The following is an 18,698-nucleotide window of genomic DNA, read 5'->3' as shown; positions in this document are numbered from 1 at the left end:
ATATGCCCAAGGGAAACCTCAGCAGTCCTTTATTTTGGAGAGTTCACAGTCAGATGCAAATATAACTCATGTGCCTTCTTGGGGGGGAAAACATAAAGCAACATAACTATTTTATACTGCATCTCCCAAAAGGAAAGATTTTCAGTATGGGACTGCAAACGTTTGAGGCCCTGCAACAGTCAGTCCTCTTCAAGTGTGGCACCCAAGTCCTGGGCCCAGGCCTGAAGAAGGGGCAAATAGCCCCACATAGGGGTATTGTCCTGGAGATGATGACGAAACCGTAAATGCACCTTGCACTCAGAATTTAAGGTGTAAGCAGTGGAGAGATGCTCGTATACCTCCTCTGTAAGGCAAGCTGTGGGCAACGAGGCTACATAATGCTTGAGCTGCAAATAGGTATAGATGCCATGAGCAGGTAAATGATATTTCTCTTGCAGGGAGGCGAAGGATTTTAAACAGCCTTCCTCCGTTAAGCATAAAAACAAATAATGTAGACCATGAGCGTCCCACTGGAGAAAGAATAGGAGAATCCATTCCAGATGGAAAAGCTCCACCTCATCCCGGGACTTCATGACCACAATAGGCAGTCACTTCTGTCATACCTTAGTGACTTATACTACAGATTTCCCAGGTTTGTTGCCAAATTGATGAAATTTATATTTCCAAAACAACAGAGATCACTGGGTTCACTCATGCAAAAGGGAGTTTAAAGCCACTTGTATTGCCAAAAAAACGTTCCTTTTTGGCCATAGTAGGTGCATGGATATAGATTCTTTAAGCCTAGTGGTTAGTGCAGTGGACTTTGATCCTGGGGAACTGAATTCAATTCCCACTGCAGGTCCTTGTGACTCTGGGCAAGTCACTTAACCCTCCATTGCCCCTGGTACAAAATAAGTACCTGAATATATGTAAACCGCTTTGAATGTAGTTGCAAAAACCTCAGAAAGGTGGTATATCAAGTCCCATTTCCCCCTTTTACATAGCTCATTCTAAGGTGATTATGCCCTTAGTCATTCCCACTCACACCCACACCAGAAACAGAAAGTTCCTAGACCTCCGGAGGCCTAGAAACACGAGGAGTCATGCTTACGCTGCAGAGAGCCCCCCCAAACCAATCTACACCACAAGAGGTCAAAAATTCACTGGTTAAACGCTCATGAAATTACAAAGTCACAAAACAGATCAAATATAAAGCCCAATCATTACGCACAATAAGAGGCATATAGATCATGCAAATCCCTCCACAGAGAAAGAGCATAAAATGTAATACAAACAGTAGCTTCAGTCGAACAATAGTACAGCAAATCATGGTGTAGCAGGAGGGTCCCATGCCCCCAGAGTATTGACAAAGTAATGAGCCAATGTAAGAGTGTCTAGGGTATGCCAGTGAGTGACCCACATGGAACACTTTTAAAATAGCTGGATATTAAAGAATAAAACGCTTATTTGCTTTCACCAGACATGTGCATAATGGTGTATAGGCTCACCATTGTGCCCAAAGGATGTTATACACTGTCAAACCAGACATACAGTGGGAGATGCTGCTTCAATATTGTGTCTTCCTGCTCGTCTGTCACTAGGGAAAGAAAAGTTCCCTGGAATCCTAAAAAGCTTGCCTGTCTCTATTGAAAACGTGATAGTGAAACAGCGCCCTCCATTGGCAGGACTATATGTGGAGGACTCCCACTCAGCTTAGAGGGAACAGTGACACCTGTGTGAAAAGTCCATAAAGATATCTGTTTTATGTCTATTTTATAAATGCACATTTAAAAATACTACTACTACTACTTAGCATTTCTATAGCGCTGCCAGGGTTACGCAGCGCTGTACAAGTTTAAACACGGGGAGGGACAGTCCCTGCTCAAGAGAGCTTACAATCTAAAAATAGGCCAGGAGAAGTTACAATCTTAAAAAGGAAAGGAAGGGAGAGTAAGAATGGCTGTTTATCTCAGAATTTTAGGGGATGAAAAACTTTTGTGCACGAAAGAAGAGCAGGACTTGGGTGTGATCGTATGTGGCCGAACAGGTATTAAAGGTGATGGCAAAAGCTGAGGCCTCCTTTTTACCACAGCAGGTAAAAGGCTGTTTTTTGGTTTTTTTTTAAAGAAATGGCCATGCAGCAAGTGAAGCACTTGACACATGGCCATTTTGGGGTGGAGGCACTTACCACCACCCATTGAGGTGGTAGTAAGGGCTCCCATGCTAACCCTGCGGTAACCGGGCAGCACGCGACACTGTCTGATTACCATCGGGTAAACACCAGTGCTACAAAAATAATAATATTGTTGTAGCACCAGAAATGGCGCGTGCTGAGGTGGGAACTGCTGCCGGCCTGCTCAGTAGCCTGGCAGTACTTCCTGTTTAACGAGTGGAAAGCCCATGTTGGGCTTATCGCTGCTTAGCAAAAGACCCCTTTAGGAAGTCGTGCTCGTAAATTCTAATTATTGCTTGTTAAGTGCTGTTAACGACTGGCTGTTAAGCCAATTAAGTTACGTGCGCAGTTATAGAATACGCTTGGATTTTGGCGCATAATGCTAGGTGCGATATATAGAATCCTGGGGATATGAGCCAATATCCAGTAAGAGTTCTGACAGGAGCGGCTTGACTAGCTACCCATGTGATATTTAGTGACACTTAACCAGATAGTACTGCTGAATGCAACGTGTGGTTGCCATGGTACTATCTGGATAGTGTCGGGGCAGTCTAGGAATGGAACACAGGTGGATAAGTTTCCAGACAAGTAGGGCCACTTCCGTAGCATTCTGACTTTCCCAGATGTGTAGTAAAGTAGTAAATTTAAAATGAATCGGAGACAATGTTTCTTCACTCAACGTGTAATTAAACTCTGGAATTCGTTGCCAGAGAATGTGGTAAAGGCTGTTAGCTTAGCAGGGTTTAAAAAAAAAGGTTTGGACGGCTTCCTAAAGGAAAAGTGCACAGACCATTATTAAAATTACTTGAGGAAAATCCACTGCTTATTTCTGAGATAAGCAGCATAAAATGTATTGAACTTTTTTGGGACCTTGCCAGGTATTTGTCACCTGGATTGGCCACTGTTGGAAACAGCATGTTGGGCTTTATGGACATTTGGTATGTCCCAGTGTGGCAATACTTATTATGTACTTATTAGCAGTACCAGTTAATTTCCAGAAGCCATCGAAGACCCAGATGGACCTAGGCCAGGACTGAATATCTGGGTCTAATTCAGCCCATGGCAGCCAGCATTTAAAAAATAACGCTGACCACCGTGAGGTTAATATTGACCCCATAGTTTTCCTGGTGTAATTTTCAAAGTGGAAGCACATGCATACTTTATGAAAATCCGGCAAAGTTCATTTAGTGAAAAGAATGTACAAATGTCCATATTGTCTGTGTATCATGTGACTATGGTGTATTCGTGTGCATTTTTGCATGCATATGCAAAGCAGGGGCATAGCCAGGCAGCCAATTTTAGGTGGGCCTGAGGCCAAAATGGATGGGCATGGAATTCAGCCCCTCCTGGCCCCCCCCCCCCCCCCTATGCTCTGCATTCTGCCTCTCTCCCTACCCTCAAACACAAAATATTAAATACCTGGGCTGGTGGGGATTCCCAAACTGCAGCAGCTGAAGATTTCCTCCTCCTTCCAAACATCAGCTGGCAGCACTTAACTTGAGCTGCTGCCAGTAGTCCGTACATGCTCAGTGCTTCCGCATGGGTGACAACTGAGCATGTGCAGAGGGGCCGGTGTGTGTGGTGCCAGATGCCATTTTGGAAGAGCATTGGCTGCCTGAGGAGAAGGATTCCCACCAGCCACAGCAAGAGTGCCACAATTTTGGGTGGGCCTGAGTTCAAATTGGGTGGGCTGTAGCCCACCCAGGCCCACCTGTAGCTACGCCACTGATGCACAGTGTCTGTACTGTCAACAAAATTATTATATTGAATCTGCAAAAGAAGCTGCGGCTTCCTGCTTCACCTATTATGTTACCTGAACACACCTACTTCCAACCAATTAACCTCACAAAGCTCTGTGAGAGAACCACCACTATAATTATATACCCAACAACTATCAAGGCCCTAAAAAAGAAGCTACTGTTGCAGCAGGTTGTCTTACATGTAATGGAGGCAAAACCAGGACTGGCTCAGCTTGTCCACGTGACATGCCTGGTAGTCTTAATCCCAAAAGCAAGTGAATAAACATTAGAAATGTAGAGGTTATAGATGTGTGATGGGTTTTGGAAAACTCTAATGATGTTGTCGATTTTAACGCTGGAATCTTCTGCCTTAGCCCCGCCCCCCACCCTAGCACCACAAAACATATCATATATCTGACCAGAAAAGGCTATTGTTGCAGTGGTCTGAAGGGCAGAAAATGCAAATGTAGGCTGCCTGATTGGATCCGTGCCTAGATCGCTGCCCCTTTAAGAGAGGGGAGGGCTCCCGTACAGGAAGGCGAGCCCTCTGCCCACCAGACATCTGCCTTTTTTTTTGATCCATTCAAAAATTATTCCCAGCGAATTCCTGACGGTTAGTGCTTAAAGCAAAGGAAGTTGCTATGGCCTGGCTTACGTGGTACCCATGCTGCCAGGGGTAAAGAAGGGAGGCACGGCCGAATCTGTGGATCATTCAGTGCAATGTTGCAGATTTTTTTTTTTTTTTTAAAGTCACTTCCTAGCCCAAGGATGACTTTATAAGTAGCTGCTGGTGTTGCACCAGGAAGCTGCCTCGTACATGCTGAGCTGCTGTAAAATAACACACACACCAGCTGCTTTCCTTTTATCAGCTCTGGGAGGTTTTTGTATGTGTGTGTGCGTGCGTGTGTGTTTCTATGTGTATGTCTGATGGCTGAAAACACTGTTACGATGCCACAGTGACTTGCACACCGACCATGGCTGCCAAAGAGGACCTGTACAGCAAAGTCACCCCAAGAAGGCACAGACAGCACAAGACTGGGACAATCAAACATGGGTCGTCACTGGACATTCTGTTATCTATGGGGTTCCCTAAAGCTCGGGCGTAAGTGGACACCTCCAGTTCTTTTCTAGCAGGGCTGCTTGGCATGGCTTTTGTTTTCTAGGGAGCAGCAGAGTCTGGCTGAAAACACATCTGGATTCTTGTTGTCTTGTGCTGTACTTGTAGCCAGGGAATTGCAGGGGGGGGGGGGGGTGGGGAGGGATGCAGCGTTTGTGGAGGTACCCTGCGACCCCGGGACAGTGCAGTAACGCAGGTAATTAGGAATGCTTTCTCTTTCGATTTTTTTTTTAATTAAAGCTGGCTTGTGCATTTTACTGACATACGCCTGTGATAATTCAACAGCTTGGTATGCTGAGTGTTGCAGGCTTCAAGGATATGGGTGGATGCTGCAGTGGAGGGAAGCCACTGTCACCCACTGCGGTGCCTGGCGGCTGGAGGCAGGAGCCCGGAGGGGGCCAGGGGGAGATGGTCAGGCTGCACTCTGTGTTGCCCATCGCGGACTACAGCATCTGCTTTGATAATGGCTGATGGTACCGGGAGGGGGGGGGGGGTCCTTTTAGGACACCTTTCTTGGTCTAGTATCGGTGGTGCTGACAAGAGCCAAGGCACTGATGCTGTTCCACATGTAAATGGAGCATGGGAGCAAATTCACTGCACCGTGTGTGTTTAACTTAAGAGACGGGCGGCGGTATTAGAACCGTGAGTGAGTAGGAGGGAGGAGGGGACCAATGTCACCCACTTTGGGGGGGGGGGGGGATTTTTTTCCCCATTATTATTTTGGGATATTAATTTTTATGTTGAGAAGGTTTTCTTTATAACGATCTGGCTGACTTCCTATACAGCTTTCTTTGCCAGGGGTCTCTGGCCTGCATCATATAAGAATAATATTATTAAAAAAAAAAAAAAAAATCATTGTTCCTCTTCCCCCTCATATCATTAAGAGCTGCTTGACAAATCAGGCGTCTAATAGGCAGGCTTTCTACACCAGGAGTGGTTGCATGTATATTTTTGAAGTAATGTAGCTGTTTAATTGATTAGCATCCTATTTGGTTAATTAGCGTTCTAAGCCATTTGTTGTCATGCTGGACAGGAACTGTTCTCATTAGGGCCAGGAATTTGAAACCTTGAGATTTTCAGTTGCTGCTGTGTGAGCCTGGATAAGTCATTCCAACTCCCAGGCTGAGGTTGCAGTTGGGGTAGGGACTAAACCGAAATGTTTTTCATGCTGTATTCAAGAACCCAGACATTATTCTATAAAACATTACAGTTTAATGACTATGTTATTCAAACCACTCAGGTGTCAACAACGGCTTGTTAAAAATTCTGTCTTGATCCACCACAGGGGGTGATGGATGGAGGGCACAGAGGAATTAGCACTAGGTGTTCTCTGATAGTCCATGGATTGGTTTTCTTTATGTATTTTTTAGTTTAAAAAAAAAAAGTCTTCCTGTATTTCTAGCACATGTTTTAAGGTGTTACAATGGTGAATTTTACACTTTCAGTTTTTAAGCCTGAGACAATGTTGAACACAAACTGGGGGGGTTCTATATATGATGACTAAAGTTGTATGCACAAATCAGCAAGCATTGCCGATATGCAAATGCAACTTAATTGATTAACAAGCCATTCAGTGCCAATAATTGGCCACTAATAACCAATTAACAGCCTTCATTGGGATTTATGCATGGGCCACATTCTATAACACTCCGCACGTAAATCCTATAGCACGTAAATTCAAGGGGACATGGCCAGGGATGTTCCAAAGGCAATCCCAAAATTTACGTGCATTGCTACAGATACATTCCATTGGTGCCTTAAGTTAATCGCCATTTATTTGCCTAGCGCAGTTCTGTAAAAGGCGCAGATCCTTTATAGAATAGTGCTCAGCGCTTACATTTTTCAGCACTGATTTTTCAGCATCATTATTAAAATCTAGTCCAAAGTGGGAATAAGGGGACATTTATCAATTTATCAGAGCTTTACAAGGTCCTTTTGTGATCTGCTTTTTATTTTTTTACAAAAAATTGTTTTATGTATGTGCTCTGTCTGTGTGTGTATACATTTCCTCCCCCAAATCATTCAATCTAGAGCAAACATATTTTCAGGATAGGTAAAGCTACATAACATTTTTCCAGAAAACATATGGATCTAGCCCAAAATTGTTTTAAAAACTCTGCCTTTCCCTTTAAAAACTTAGCTTTGAAATAAAAACATTCTAATTACTCTGTGATTCTACAGCACAATAATCTTTTGTAAATAAACCTCTGAGGTTTCTTTCTTCTCTGCTAATTAAGAAATCCAGCAGACATAGGTGCCCTTTGTAAGAACAGCAAGGACATACTTTACACACAGATGGGGGGCTGGGTGCATAGTAAGGCACCATCGGTTTTCTAGATCCAAAACCAGCTGAAAAAAGTCATGGCATTTTCAGTTTTTCGAAAATCTATGTAAGATTCTGTAGTGAGGAGGACCTCTTAGAACTCAAGGTCTCCTGTGGTATGATTTTTTCTTTTTTTTTTAAGGGAATATTCTGTAATTCTGCTGTCACTAGTTCCTGGTTAGATCTTACATTGAAAGAAAGAAAGAAAGAAGGAAGGAAGGATGGGAGGTGGGATAGAATATACAAAATAATCATGGTTTAGTGCTCAGCTGCACAAGGAAATAGAAGGTCAATGCAACAAGCAACATTTTGGCTGGCAGAATGCACAGCTGACATGATGCTAGTGGAGGAGTAGCCTAGCGGTTAGAGCACCAGGCTTGACATCCAGTTCAAATTCCACTGCTGTGCTTTGTGACCTGGGACAAGTCACTTAACCCTCCATTGCCTCAGGTGCAAAATAGATTGGGTGTTTCTCTGTCCATGGAGGGCTCACAATGTACCTGAATGTAACTCACCTTGAGCTATTCCTGAAAAGGTGCAAGAAAAATCCAAATAAATAAATAATTCCAGGCCATCAGGACCTGAACAATTTTGAAGAGGTCAGATTCAGTAGCCAATGACCATGAACTGACAGAGGCAAAGGTGACTTCGCTGTTTTCTTCAAAATGGTAATCTTTATTTTTTTATAATTTAAGAAACAGTTCTGGTCAATCAATTAAACAATGTCGTCATTTCAATTTTCATAACAAGTAACAGATTTATACACTGCACTTACAAATAAATTCCCTTATTCCAATGTTATGTTTTTGATAACAGTAGAAGACGGGGTGAATTTTAAATAATACTCTTAAGAGAAAAACAGAAGAAACAAAAACAGGTCAGGCAGCCAATTAAAGGGTTAACCTTCATAACTTCGAAAGCTGCAAGACTTTAACCACATTCTGCCTACAGAACTATTAAGTTAGCCATTAGGGATAAGTAGTTAAGTTTCACAGAGTCTGGAAGTACCTGGCATGTGAGAAGCAAACACATCTGCTTTAATTTTATTTGACTTCCGGACCAAAAATCAGAAAGCTGGTCAGGGAGGAAAAATAAAAAAACAAAATACAGATGATGCAGCTATATTTAATTTGACTTTTACAAGAATATATAAACTGTTCCAGTTTCCATTGTCTCCTGTCTGAAATTCACAACATTTTTTTACATCCAGAATGGATTGAGCAGGAGACATCCTGATAAATCCTTTAGATCTGCCCCAGAAACAGTTGTATTTTGTTGCTGAAAAGGAAAAACAAAATTAAGGATTCATCTGTAACTGATTTCAGCAAGGCGTTTATCAAGAAAGTAGCTTTGTCGGAGATAGTTTCAACAAAGAATGTAGTCTGTGTGTTAAGCTTAAAGCTTTGTTTTAGGGTGCCTTCATAAGAAGGTACATGATAATAACATGTACGGTGGCCATAGCGAGAAGGTTGCTAGGATGTATAGAGAGAGGTGTGACCAGCAGAAGAAAAGAGGTGTTGATGCCCCTGTACAAGTCCTTGGTGAGGCCCCACCTGGAGTATTGTGTTCAGTTCTGGAGGTCGTATCTTGCTAAGGATGTAAAAAGAATTGATGGGGTGCAAAGAAAAGCTACGAGAATGGTATGGGATTTATGTTACAAGACGTATGAGGAGAGACTTGCGGACCTGAACATGTATACTCTGGAGGAAAGGAGAAACGGGTGATATGATACAGACGTTCAAATATTTGAAAGGTATCCATCTGCAAACAAATCTTTTCCAGAGAGGGGAAGGCGGTAAAACGAGAGGACATGAAATGAGATTGAAGGGGGGGCAGACAAGAAAAATGTCAGGAAGTATTTTTTCACAGAGAGAGTGGTGGATGCTTGGAATGCCCTCCCACGGGAGGTGGTGGAGATGAAAATGGTAACAGAATTCAAAAAGGCGTGGGATAAACATAAAGGAATCCTGTTTGGAAGGAATGGATCCTCAGAAGCTTAGCCGAGATTGGGTGGCAGAGCCAGTGGGGGGAGGCGGGCCTTGTTCTGGGCAGACTTCTACGGTCTGTGCCCTGAAAAAAGCAGAAACAAATCAAGGTCAGGTATACACATAAAGTAGCGCATATGAGTTTAAATTGTTGGGAAGACTAGATGGACCGTGCAGGTCTTTTTCTGCCGTCATCTACTATGTTATGTTACTATGTAAATATTCTTTTGGTATTCGGATTTTGCTTCTTTCCTTTCCCAGGCTCAAGGTGAATAGGTATTTCTCTAGCTAACAGAGCTTAAAATCAAATGTATGTCCCTGAAGCAAAAGGAGGTGTTGTGACTTGTCCAATATCGCAAGGAATGTCAGTAGAGAATTGGGATTTGAACTCTGGCTTCCCTAGGTCTCACCCTACTGTTCTAACAGCTAGGCTGCTCTTCCATTTGAAGTATTATGGTAATATTAATCTATAATTTCAGAGTGGCATGACAAGTAACAGATTGCTATATTATATATAATAAATAAATTCACTTATTCCAGTGTTATATTCTTGACAGAGGCAGGAGACGCAATAACCATGAATTAAAAAAAAATGCCTAAAGAGAAAAACAATTACAGGTCAGGCAGTAAACCTTCAAGACTCAGAAGCTGCCGACATTAACCACATACACTGCATAGAGAAATACTGCTAACCTTAGCAGTTAGCGGTAACACAAATGGAATGCCTCTAACAGGATTTAAAGGATAGAACAAACATGGAGAATCTCTGGACCTTGAGGGACATACAAGGCTGGATTTGCAGAACTCCCTAATGATTATGCATAACATTGATTTGCATTCATACTGCCTCCAGAGTACCTCCAAAGCAGAGTTCTCAACCCAGGCCTCAGGACTCACCGAGGCCAAGCCAGTCAGGTTTTCAAGATATCCATAATGAATATGCATGAGACAGATTTCCATACAATGGAAGTAATGCATACATATTTATCTCATGCATATTCATTGTGGGTATCCTGAAAACCTGACTGGTTATGTGTTTCCCAAGGACTGGGTTGAGAACTCCTGCTCCAGAGGATGAAATAAAAATCTAACTCATGCCCTTGAGGACTAGAAGTGCCTACTCTGGGTTAGAAGATAAGATGGTACCTGAATGTGGTAGTTTGAGGATTGACTAGATGAAGTACCTTCCTAAATTGTGGAGGGTGAGCCCCATTGCTGTAACTTGTCCATCTCAGTTTTCACTTATAAAGCCTGCTTACTTCCTATCGCATTAACGGCGCTAAAAATTAGGGTTGTGCAGGACAAAAGTGTCCATTCTGTTTAGTTTTCCATATCACTTTCAGGATTAAAAAAAAAAAAAGTTTTTGTTTCTGGGAGTCTTGTTAATAGTGCTCAATGTTCACGAAGTGTGTGCACTATTAACTGCAAAGGAAAACTCCTGAAATTTCAGGGTTTTACTCTGTTATTTTGGACTAAAAATGATATGTTTCAAATGAGAGCACATCCCTAACCCATCAAGCTTTTTCATAGCCGTAATCAGCAAAATTTCTACCTGCTGTGATCAGAAAAAGTATCTAGGATTTCATATACTGGGCTCAGAAGAGCAGGTTTCTCTGCTTCGTGTAAGGGCATCTAGTGTATTTTGCAACATGAGACAGCAAGTCAAGGAGAAGGGGCCATTCCAACCAAGAAGAGCAAGGTGTGTGTGGCAAGAGGGTACAACAACATGCAAATGGGAGGGAGTACCATACTGAAGTGTTTTCCTCTTGCTTTGCCAGCAGACTAATGGAGTAATAATTCTCTAGTGTTTTCTGAAGACCAGATTGAAAAGTCGGAGCCAGGTTCTTCTTCTGATGTGCTTATCACCAACCAACCATTCAAAGTGAATGGGCTGTGTCGGCATTAGCGCGGGTCAGCTGTTAGCGTGGCTTAGTAAACAGGGGGGCAAATGTTTTCCAGGACCCTGCACGGATGGTGGCTTTTTCTGTTGCTCAAGCAAGGCCTGCCTCTTTAGCACTGGAGAAGATAGAGCTCTTGGCTTCATAAGTGTAAAGGGGTATGCCTTATCATGGGACAGTCTATCTGGTAGCTGTCACCCCAAGGCCTTCCAAGCAATAATTTGTATCCCTGTCCATCGCCTCTTCACTCAGCACACAAACATTCTTCTCCAAGGCAGTAGGTTCCCTCTGGGAGGAAGGTGGGGGAAGGTATTTCCTTCAAGGCCTAGGTGTAGATCTCTCCACCACAGATTGATATGAGGAGCTTCAACTAACTTTACTACAAGTAAGCATTGCAGAGAACACTCCATACATTGCTTTTCTCTGTGTCCGTGAACCCTTTCACTATTTCCCAGTTCTTTTGGGTAAGTGGTTCTCTGATTGCTATAACTTGTACACAGCTGTATTAGGGCTTTTCTGTCCTCTCCATACTGTTTCATAACTGTCTATCCTCCTTTGGCTTCTGGCTCAAGTTCTCATGTTCACTCCAGTAGTGAGGCAGAAGGTCGAGTGGATAAAACCTCTGAGTTTCACATGCACTTGATATGTAGATATTAACTTAAAACTCAAGGGAGGCTTCACACTAGATCCAAACTAACTAGGCCTGAAAGCTGAGCCCTGAACATCCACAGCTTTGCTTTTTTTTGCATGTTCACTCCTTCAGTAGTCAGGCAGAAGGTCAGGTGGATAAAACCTCTGAGTTTTACATGCACTTGACATGTAGATAGTACCTTAAAACTCAAGGGAGGCTTCACACTCAAGCCTGAAAGCTGGCAAGACAAGATGAAAATGCTTCAGTGTGGTGCTCCCTCCCATTTGCATGCTACTGTGCCCTCTTACCACACCCACCATGATATTCTTGGCTGGAATGGCCCCTTCTCATTGACTTTCTGTCTCATGCTGCAATTTTCACCAGGGGTGAGGAGGGGGGAGAATTCTCTATAGATCACCTAATGTTAGGCGCCAAGATGTGTGCTAAGCATGAATTCTATAATGGCAGTTGTGCGTGCAGCTGCCATTATAGAATACTAGCGTAAGTCCGCATTTACATGCCTAACTTTATGTTGTGGCAGTACTTTGAACTGTATGGATACAAATTAGATTAGGTATTAGATATCCTGGTTTAAGTAGAGTATTGTATTCAATTTATTTACCAGAGATTTGTGGATACTTATTGTTTCGTTCTGTTGGTGGACTAATTGTATCCAGATGGCAGCTAATTGACAATCCATGTTTGGTTACTCGGACAAACATGTGACATCAGCTCTACAATGATCTTCACCTTATGGGGGTGATATCAATTACCTAACTTTGGGCATGTTCAGGGGAAGGCTATGGGCCGAACATTTAAGCTAGATACATAACGAGGCATTGAAGAGACAGCACAAAAGAATATATGAGATACATGCTTATTGATTTCTTGATAGTATTGCCATTGGAGGACACTGTTGGTTTACACAGGGCTGGTTAAGAAGGTATATTATTGAAATATTATGCCAGTCCGTTAGCACTCACTTGGTGTTTCATTACACATTAAATGAGCAACCCGATGAAAGAAGTGCTACACCACTAAGCAACAGTAATATACTGTGTGCCTTTTTTTAGTGGGAATATCTGAGGGTGCTCTAGTTAAAATAAAAACAAAAATAAAATTAACACCATATATGTTGTGGCAGTACTTTGAACTGTATGGATACAAATTAGATTAGGTATTAGATATCCTGGTTTAAGTAGAGTATTAACTTTAGGTGCAAACACTAAGACTAGCTCAATGGTTGGCATAAATGCTTGTGTCTAACTATACACATTTAGGTGGGTAAAATGTTTAATATTCTATAACCTGTGCTTGTTAACTGCCTGATGCAGGGCTGTCGAGATGGGGGGGGGGGGGGGGGGGGGGGGGGGGTCAGGGTTGCAAGATTCCCCTGGGCCTAGCCTTCAAGGGAGGCCCAGCGCCGGCAAGGCTTCCAGTGACAGGCACACAGGCAAAAGGTTCTGCTCCCTCAGTCTGTCTCTCTCCTGCTGCTGTGTGCCAGGACCCAGGTTATTGCGTTAATATGTTAACTATGTTGTGCCACCACAAGTCCTTCTTCCTACCTCGTCCCTCCTCCTCCTGTGTGAAGTACTTCCTGTTCCGCACAGACGGGAGGGGACGCAGCAGGAAGAAGGGCTTGTGGTGGCAGAGCTGCGTTAACACGGATCCTGGCACACAGGAGCAGGAGAGACAGACCAAGGGAGAGAGCAGACACAGTAGGTGACTGGGGGGTGGCAGCAGCCTGGCCATGACCCTTCCAGGTCCACACCTCCCTTGAAGTTGTACACTTTGGAGTTTGAGCGCACAGTTTATAGAATACCGACTAAAGGCAGTTATGCACGTAAATGTCAATTAGTGCCAAGTAACACCAATTATGACCAATAGTCGGTTGTTAAGGCCACTTAGCAGCTAATTAAGTCACTTACACACACAACTGACCATATTTTATAATTTGTACTCTAATTAGAAATTTAGGTGCACAGTTTTCTAGAATTAGGGAACAGGTGCTCTTACCCTGAACAAGCAAACCTGCCCTCCCGGGGCCAAGTATATGAAATCCCAGACACTTTTTGTGAATACGACAGGTAGAAAGTTTTGAAACCAGGAACATACTGGACTGGTGAAGATCCTGAAATGATCCTTACAAAAGTATTTGCTTTAAGATCAGGGTTATGTCAGGGCTGCAGGATTATTTCAGTCTTCAAGTTCATACAATGAAACTTTATTGGAAGGAGTATGACAAGGTGTTAAATGCCTCGATCTATAGTGCCAGCCCCCTCCTCCCACATATTGCCAAGGAAATCTGAGTGAAAGATGGGGCCACCACAGGGCCTGTCGGTGTGCATTGGCTCACAGGCTTAGTGTTGACTTTTCCTCCTCCTAATGAAGTGCCCAAGGTGAAGGTGTAGCTCTAGGTGCGGAAGAGGGGCCCAATATGAAGTCTTGGAGGGTTGGAAGGTAGTAGAGAGCCTGGGATGAGCCCAAGGGGAAGGATGAGATAATGCTAAAAAGTGCAACGGAAGAGGGGGTAAAAGGAGAGGGCACAGGAAGGAGCCATAGGGACATGAGTAGGGACATCACTAGACACCAGCGCATAAAAAGGTCTTGCCCTAGTTGGCCTGGCAACCTTTAATCTTTAAATGTGGGGTGCCTTGCTCTCCATTCCTCCTTTTTCAGATCCTCTAAATCCAGGAACAGAGCACCCATTTTGTGAAATGTATTACTAGGAGAGCTAGATGGTAGCAGAATTATGTTCTTTGTCAGAAAACTGGAAGGGCCTGGCTTTTCAGCCTGGTATGGCTTTTGAAAAAACTTTAACACAATAGTTTCCAAATTGTGGTTCGGAATCCCAAAATGGGGGCACGTCATGAGTAGATGGCGGGTCACAGAAACAGGGCTGCTTCCCTGACTTCTACCATGACCTATGCAGTGGTAGTCAGCATGAGGCCTGTGAGTCGATGAATATTCACAGGTCTTGCCCTCTTCCTCCTGTGTGCACTTCCTGTTAGACTAGAAACTCCCACATAGTACTGGGATTGTGGGTTCACACTAACACAGGGTTCTGGGCTGACTGAATCTCTTCATAAAGGTGGTTAAGAAATTCCAATAAATGAATACTGAATAAGTAGGTTGTAAGAGGAAGTGGATGAGATATAGTAGGGAATCTGAGGTCTGCAAATTTGTTTTTATCATCTAGGGTCATACACCTTTTAAAGAATAAAAATGGAGTCATATTGGATAAAAGTTCGGGAAGCACTTCTTTAACAATCTCTTAGCACCAGAGGTAACTTAGGATTCTTACAGTGAGTGTTGTTAGGTGTTGGGATGGTAAGGTAGGTGATGGTAATTATTTATGATATGGTTGTGTCATAGCACTGGTACTGTATTAATTTGGTGTTGAAGTGGGTTGACTGGCAATTGCAGTGAGCTGGGTTGTCATCTTCTGTTTTACTCAATTTGCACTATAATCTTGTTTATGAACACGTACAGATGCTTTCTATTCATTTATTTGGATGGTTTTATTGTTGTTCATCTGTTGATGTTTTTTTTTAAAATATTTTTCTCTTTCTATTGCACACTGGATTTCTATAGTGCTCCGATTTAAAAAATGCAGTTTGATCACTAAAGGGCTCTTATACTAAGCTGCTTTAAAAAGTGACTGGCGCTGCTGTCAGCGAGTGAGTTTACCATGCGCTGCAGCCACTTTTAGTGTGGCAGTACAAATGCCCACATTCGCTAAGCCCCCGTTAATGGCCACATGCTAATTCCTAACCAGCAGATGACTATTACCGCAGGAGCCCTTCTACCTACTTACTTGGCAGTAAGAGCTCCCGCACTACTCTTGCGGTAATTGGGCAGCACGTGGCAATGCACCCATGCTACCTGATTAACACAGGGCACGCCTATTCTCCACCTATGGGCACGCCTCACGTGCTGAAAAATAAGAAATATTTTGCAGTGCGAGATTAGCATGCTCTGAGAAATATACAACCACGGGATGCTTCAGCACGTCCTGTGGTCACAGTAACCACGCGCTAGTGCTACTCTTAAACTCTGGAATTTGTTGCCAGAGAATGTGGTAAAGGCGGTTAGCTTAGCAGAGTTTAAAAAAGGTTTGGACGGCTTCCTAAAGGAAAAGTCTATAGGCCATTATTAAATGGACTTGGGGAAAATCCACTATTTCTGGGATAAGCAGTATAGAATGTTTTGTACTTTTGGGGGATCTTGCCAGGTATTTGTGACCTGGATTGGCCACTTTTGGAAACAGGATGCTGGGCTCGATGGACCTTTGGTCTTTCCCAGTATGGCAATACTTATGTACTTAAAGGGGCCCCTAAATTAAATGAAATTGAAGGCACAAAATCTCCTGGACTGTCTCTGAAGAGAAGATCCAGGTCCTTGGAGGGCCACATCCTCTATCAGCTGTTAGAGCTTTGGAAGGGGATCCCACCTACCCTTTGTTACTCCAAGCCATCTGAAACTTTTACTGGTGGGGGGGGGGGGGGGGGGGGGGGGGGGGGGGGGGGGGGGGGGGGGGGGGGGGGGGGGGGGGGGGGGGTGGGTGGGGGGGGGGGGGGGGGGGGGGGGGGGGGGGGGGGGGGGGGGGGGGGCATGGAATTTGAACGTATGCCGTTTAAAATACTTACCATAAAACTTCAGAGCCATAAAAAGTTGCTTTGAAACCATGAGTTCTGAAAGACTAAGAAAGACAGTTTTATTTCTGACCTTTCTGCTGTGCTCATCTGTTTGTATAAACCCCAGCCACATTTCCTGTGTTCATTTAACTCTTGGTGCTCAACAATTGGTTAGTCCATCATGGAACTTAATATCTACGTTATATGAATGTTCTTCCATGCTGCCTATTATGGTATTATCGTATAGTGCTTAGATTGATCATATTTCTCTTTATTCTTGTTTTACAGTGCTGTTAAATATGTATATTTCTGATACTACATTTCAATCTGCCATCTCCAAGTTTACTTCATTCATTGTATTTATACTTATAGTTGGTCATTTTACTAATAAAACTTTGTACTGTTCTTGGTCAAAGACCAATCAAGATAGTAAACAACAAAAAAAAAAACAAATAGTAACATACAATGGAATGAATATACATACATATATTAAAAGTGACATCAAGAACAGGATGAGCCAATGCTCAAACCCTTTCTAAATTGGAGGGAGTAAGACTGTTTTATAATCATATCTGGCAGACTATTCCACCCCTCCACTGCTCTGATCCTAAAAAACAGCCTTTTCCATAATTCTTTCTTCTAATGCCTTTGCCAGAAATACTAATAAATTCTTCTGTGATGATTAAAGTGGACAACTAGGACTGTATTGTTCCACTTGGAACCATATATCCGGAATTTTATCAACCAAAACTTTAAAAGTTAAAACTATCAATTTGAAAATATTTTTTCCCTAATGAGCAACTACAGAGCAAAGGAGAAGCTCGGCTTCTTCTAGAACAGGTTTGTCCAAGTTCAGTCCTCAAAGGCTGCAAGCAGACTAGCTTTTAGGATGTCCCTAATGAAAAGGCATGAGAAAAATCTGCCTGAAATGAATGTAGTGGGCTTGTAAATCTTTCTCATACCTATTCATTAGGCATATCCTGAAAACCCGGCCTATTTGAAGCCCTTGAGGACCAAACTTAGACAGGCTTGTTCTAGAACTTCTAGTTAAAAAAACAAGCTACTGATTTTGCGCCACCTGTAGTCTCTTTAGCAAAGCTGTCTGAATCCGAATATAGAGAGTATTTAATAGTGTAATAAGCTAACGATCACTTGTATCACTGTTCTGAAAATACCCTCATCTAATAAGGACGTGTTTTCCTCACCACGTTTTTTAAAATAACTTGTTGTACCACCTGACAACCTGTTTCTAACCAATTCCACCTTCTTCTAAAATAACACCGAACATTTTAACGATGCAGTAGAGGCCACTTCTACGCTAATAGCGATTTTCAAAGATTTGCCAATCAATATCATTAATTAGCATAGGTATTAGAGTGAACCCTGATGGAGCTCCCCATTTTAGAAGTTTACTTACCAAAATTCCCCATTAAACCTACTTTATAGCTTCTCCCATCCAAGGATTGAAGCCATAGAATAACAGATCCAGACAGTCCCAGATGATAGCATCTGTTTACAGGATCCGAGATACAACTGTGTCAAATGCTGCACTAAGTGGATATTAACAATACCTTTAGATAAGAATCTACATTTCATCCAACAGTGCAAGTAACTGACTCTGTTCCAGAACCTGTTCCCAAACCTTCCAAAACCATGATCTAGGAGATCATATCTTCTAGAAAGCTACTAATCTGAGACACAGCTCCTTTCTCCAGCAGCTTTGCCATCATAGGCAGGTTTGAAATTGGCCTAAAATTCTCACACAAATCTAAGATCGCACCTCAAATATTGTGTGCAATTTTGGTTACCACGTCTCAAAAAAGATGTAGTGGAATTAGAAAAGGTCTAGAGAAGGGCGACAAAAACAATAAAGGAGATGGGACGACTTCCCTATGAGGAAATGCTAAAGAACCTAGGCTCTTAGCTTGACGAGATGGCTGAGGGAGTATATAATAGAGGTCTACAAATACTGAATGGAGTGGAACAGGTAGATATGAATCGCTTGTTTACTTTTTCCAAAATACAAAGACTAGGAGGCATTCAATAAAGCTACTAAGTAGTAAATTTAAAATGAACTGTAGAAAGTATTTCTTTTAATGTGTAATTAAACTCTGAACATCGTTACCAGAGAATATGATAAAAAGCAGTTAGCTTAACAGAGTTTTGAAAAAATTTAGACAACTTCCTAAAAGAAAAGTCCGTAAGTCATTATTAAG

General features: G+C 42.7%; 1 protein-coding gene across 2 annotated transcripts in view; it reads left to right on the top strand.

Annotated features, from left to right (window-relative positions):
* The first annotated feature begins 4,660 nt into the window (after positions 1 to 4,660).
* The window catches only part of UBASH3B (ubiquitin associated and SH3 domain containing B), a 183,361-nt gene continuing 169,323 nt past the window's right edge, over positions 4,661 to 18,698 (top strand). For both annotated transcript variants that reach the window (XM_030221789.1, XM_030221787.1), the window contains exon 1: positions 4,661 to 4,993. In XM_030221789.1, coding sequence (XP_030077649.1) covers positions 4,866 to 4,993 — 128 coding nt within the window. In that variant the 5' untranslated portion in view covers positions 4,661 to 4,865. The remainder of the gene's footprint in view (positions 4,994 to 18,698) is intronic.

The sequence above is a fragment of the Microcaecilia unicolor genome, chromosome 12 (assembly GCF_901765095.1).
Source record: "Microcaecilia unicolor chromosome 12, aMicUni1.1, whole genome shotgun sequence".
Lineage (NCBI taxonomy): Eukaryota > Metazoa > Chordata > Amphibia > Gymnophiona > Siphonopidae > Microcaecilia > Microcaecilia unicolor.
This window is presented reverse-complemented; position numbering and strand designations above follow the sequence as displayed.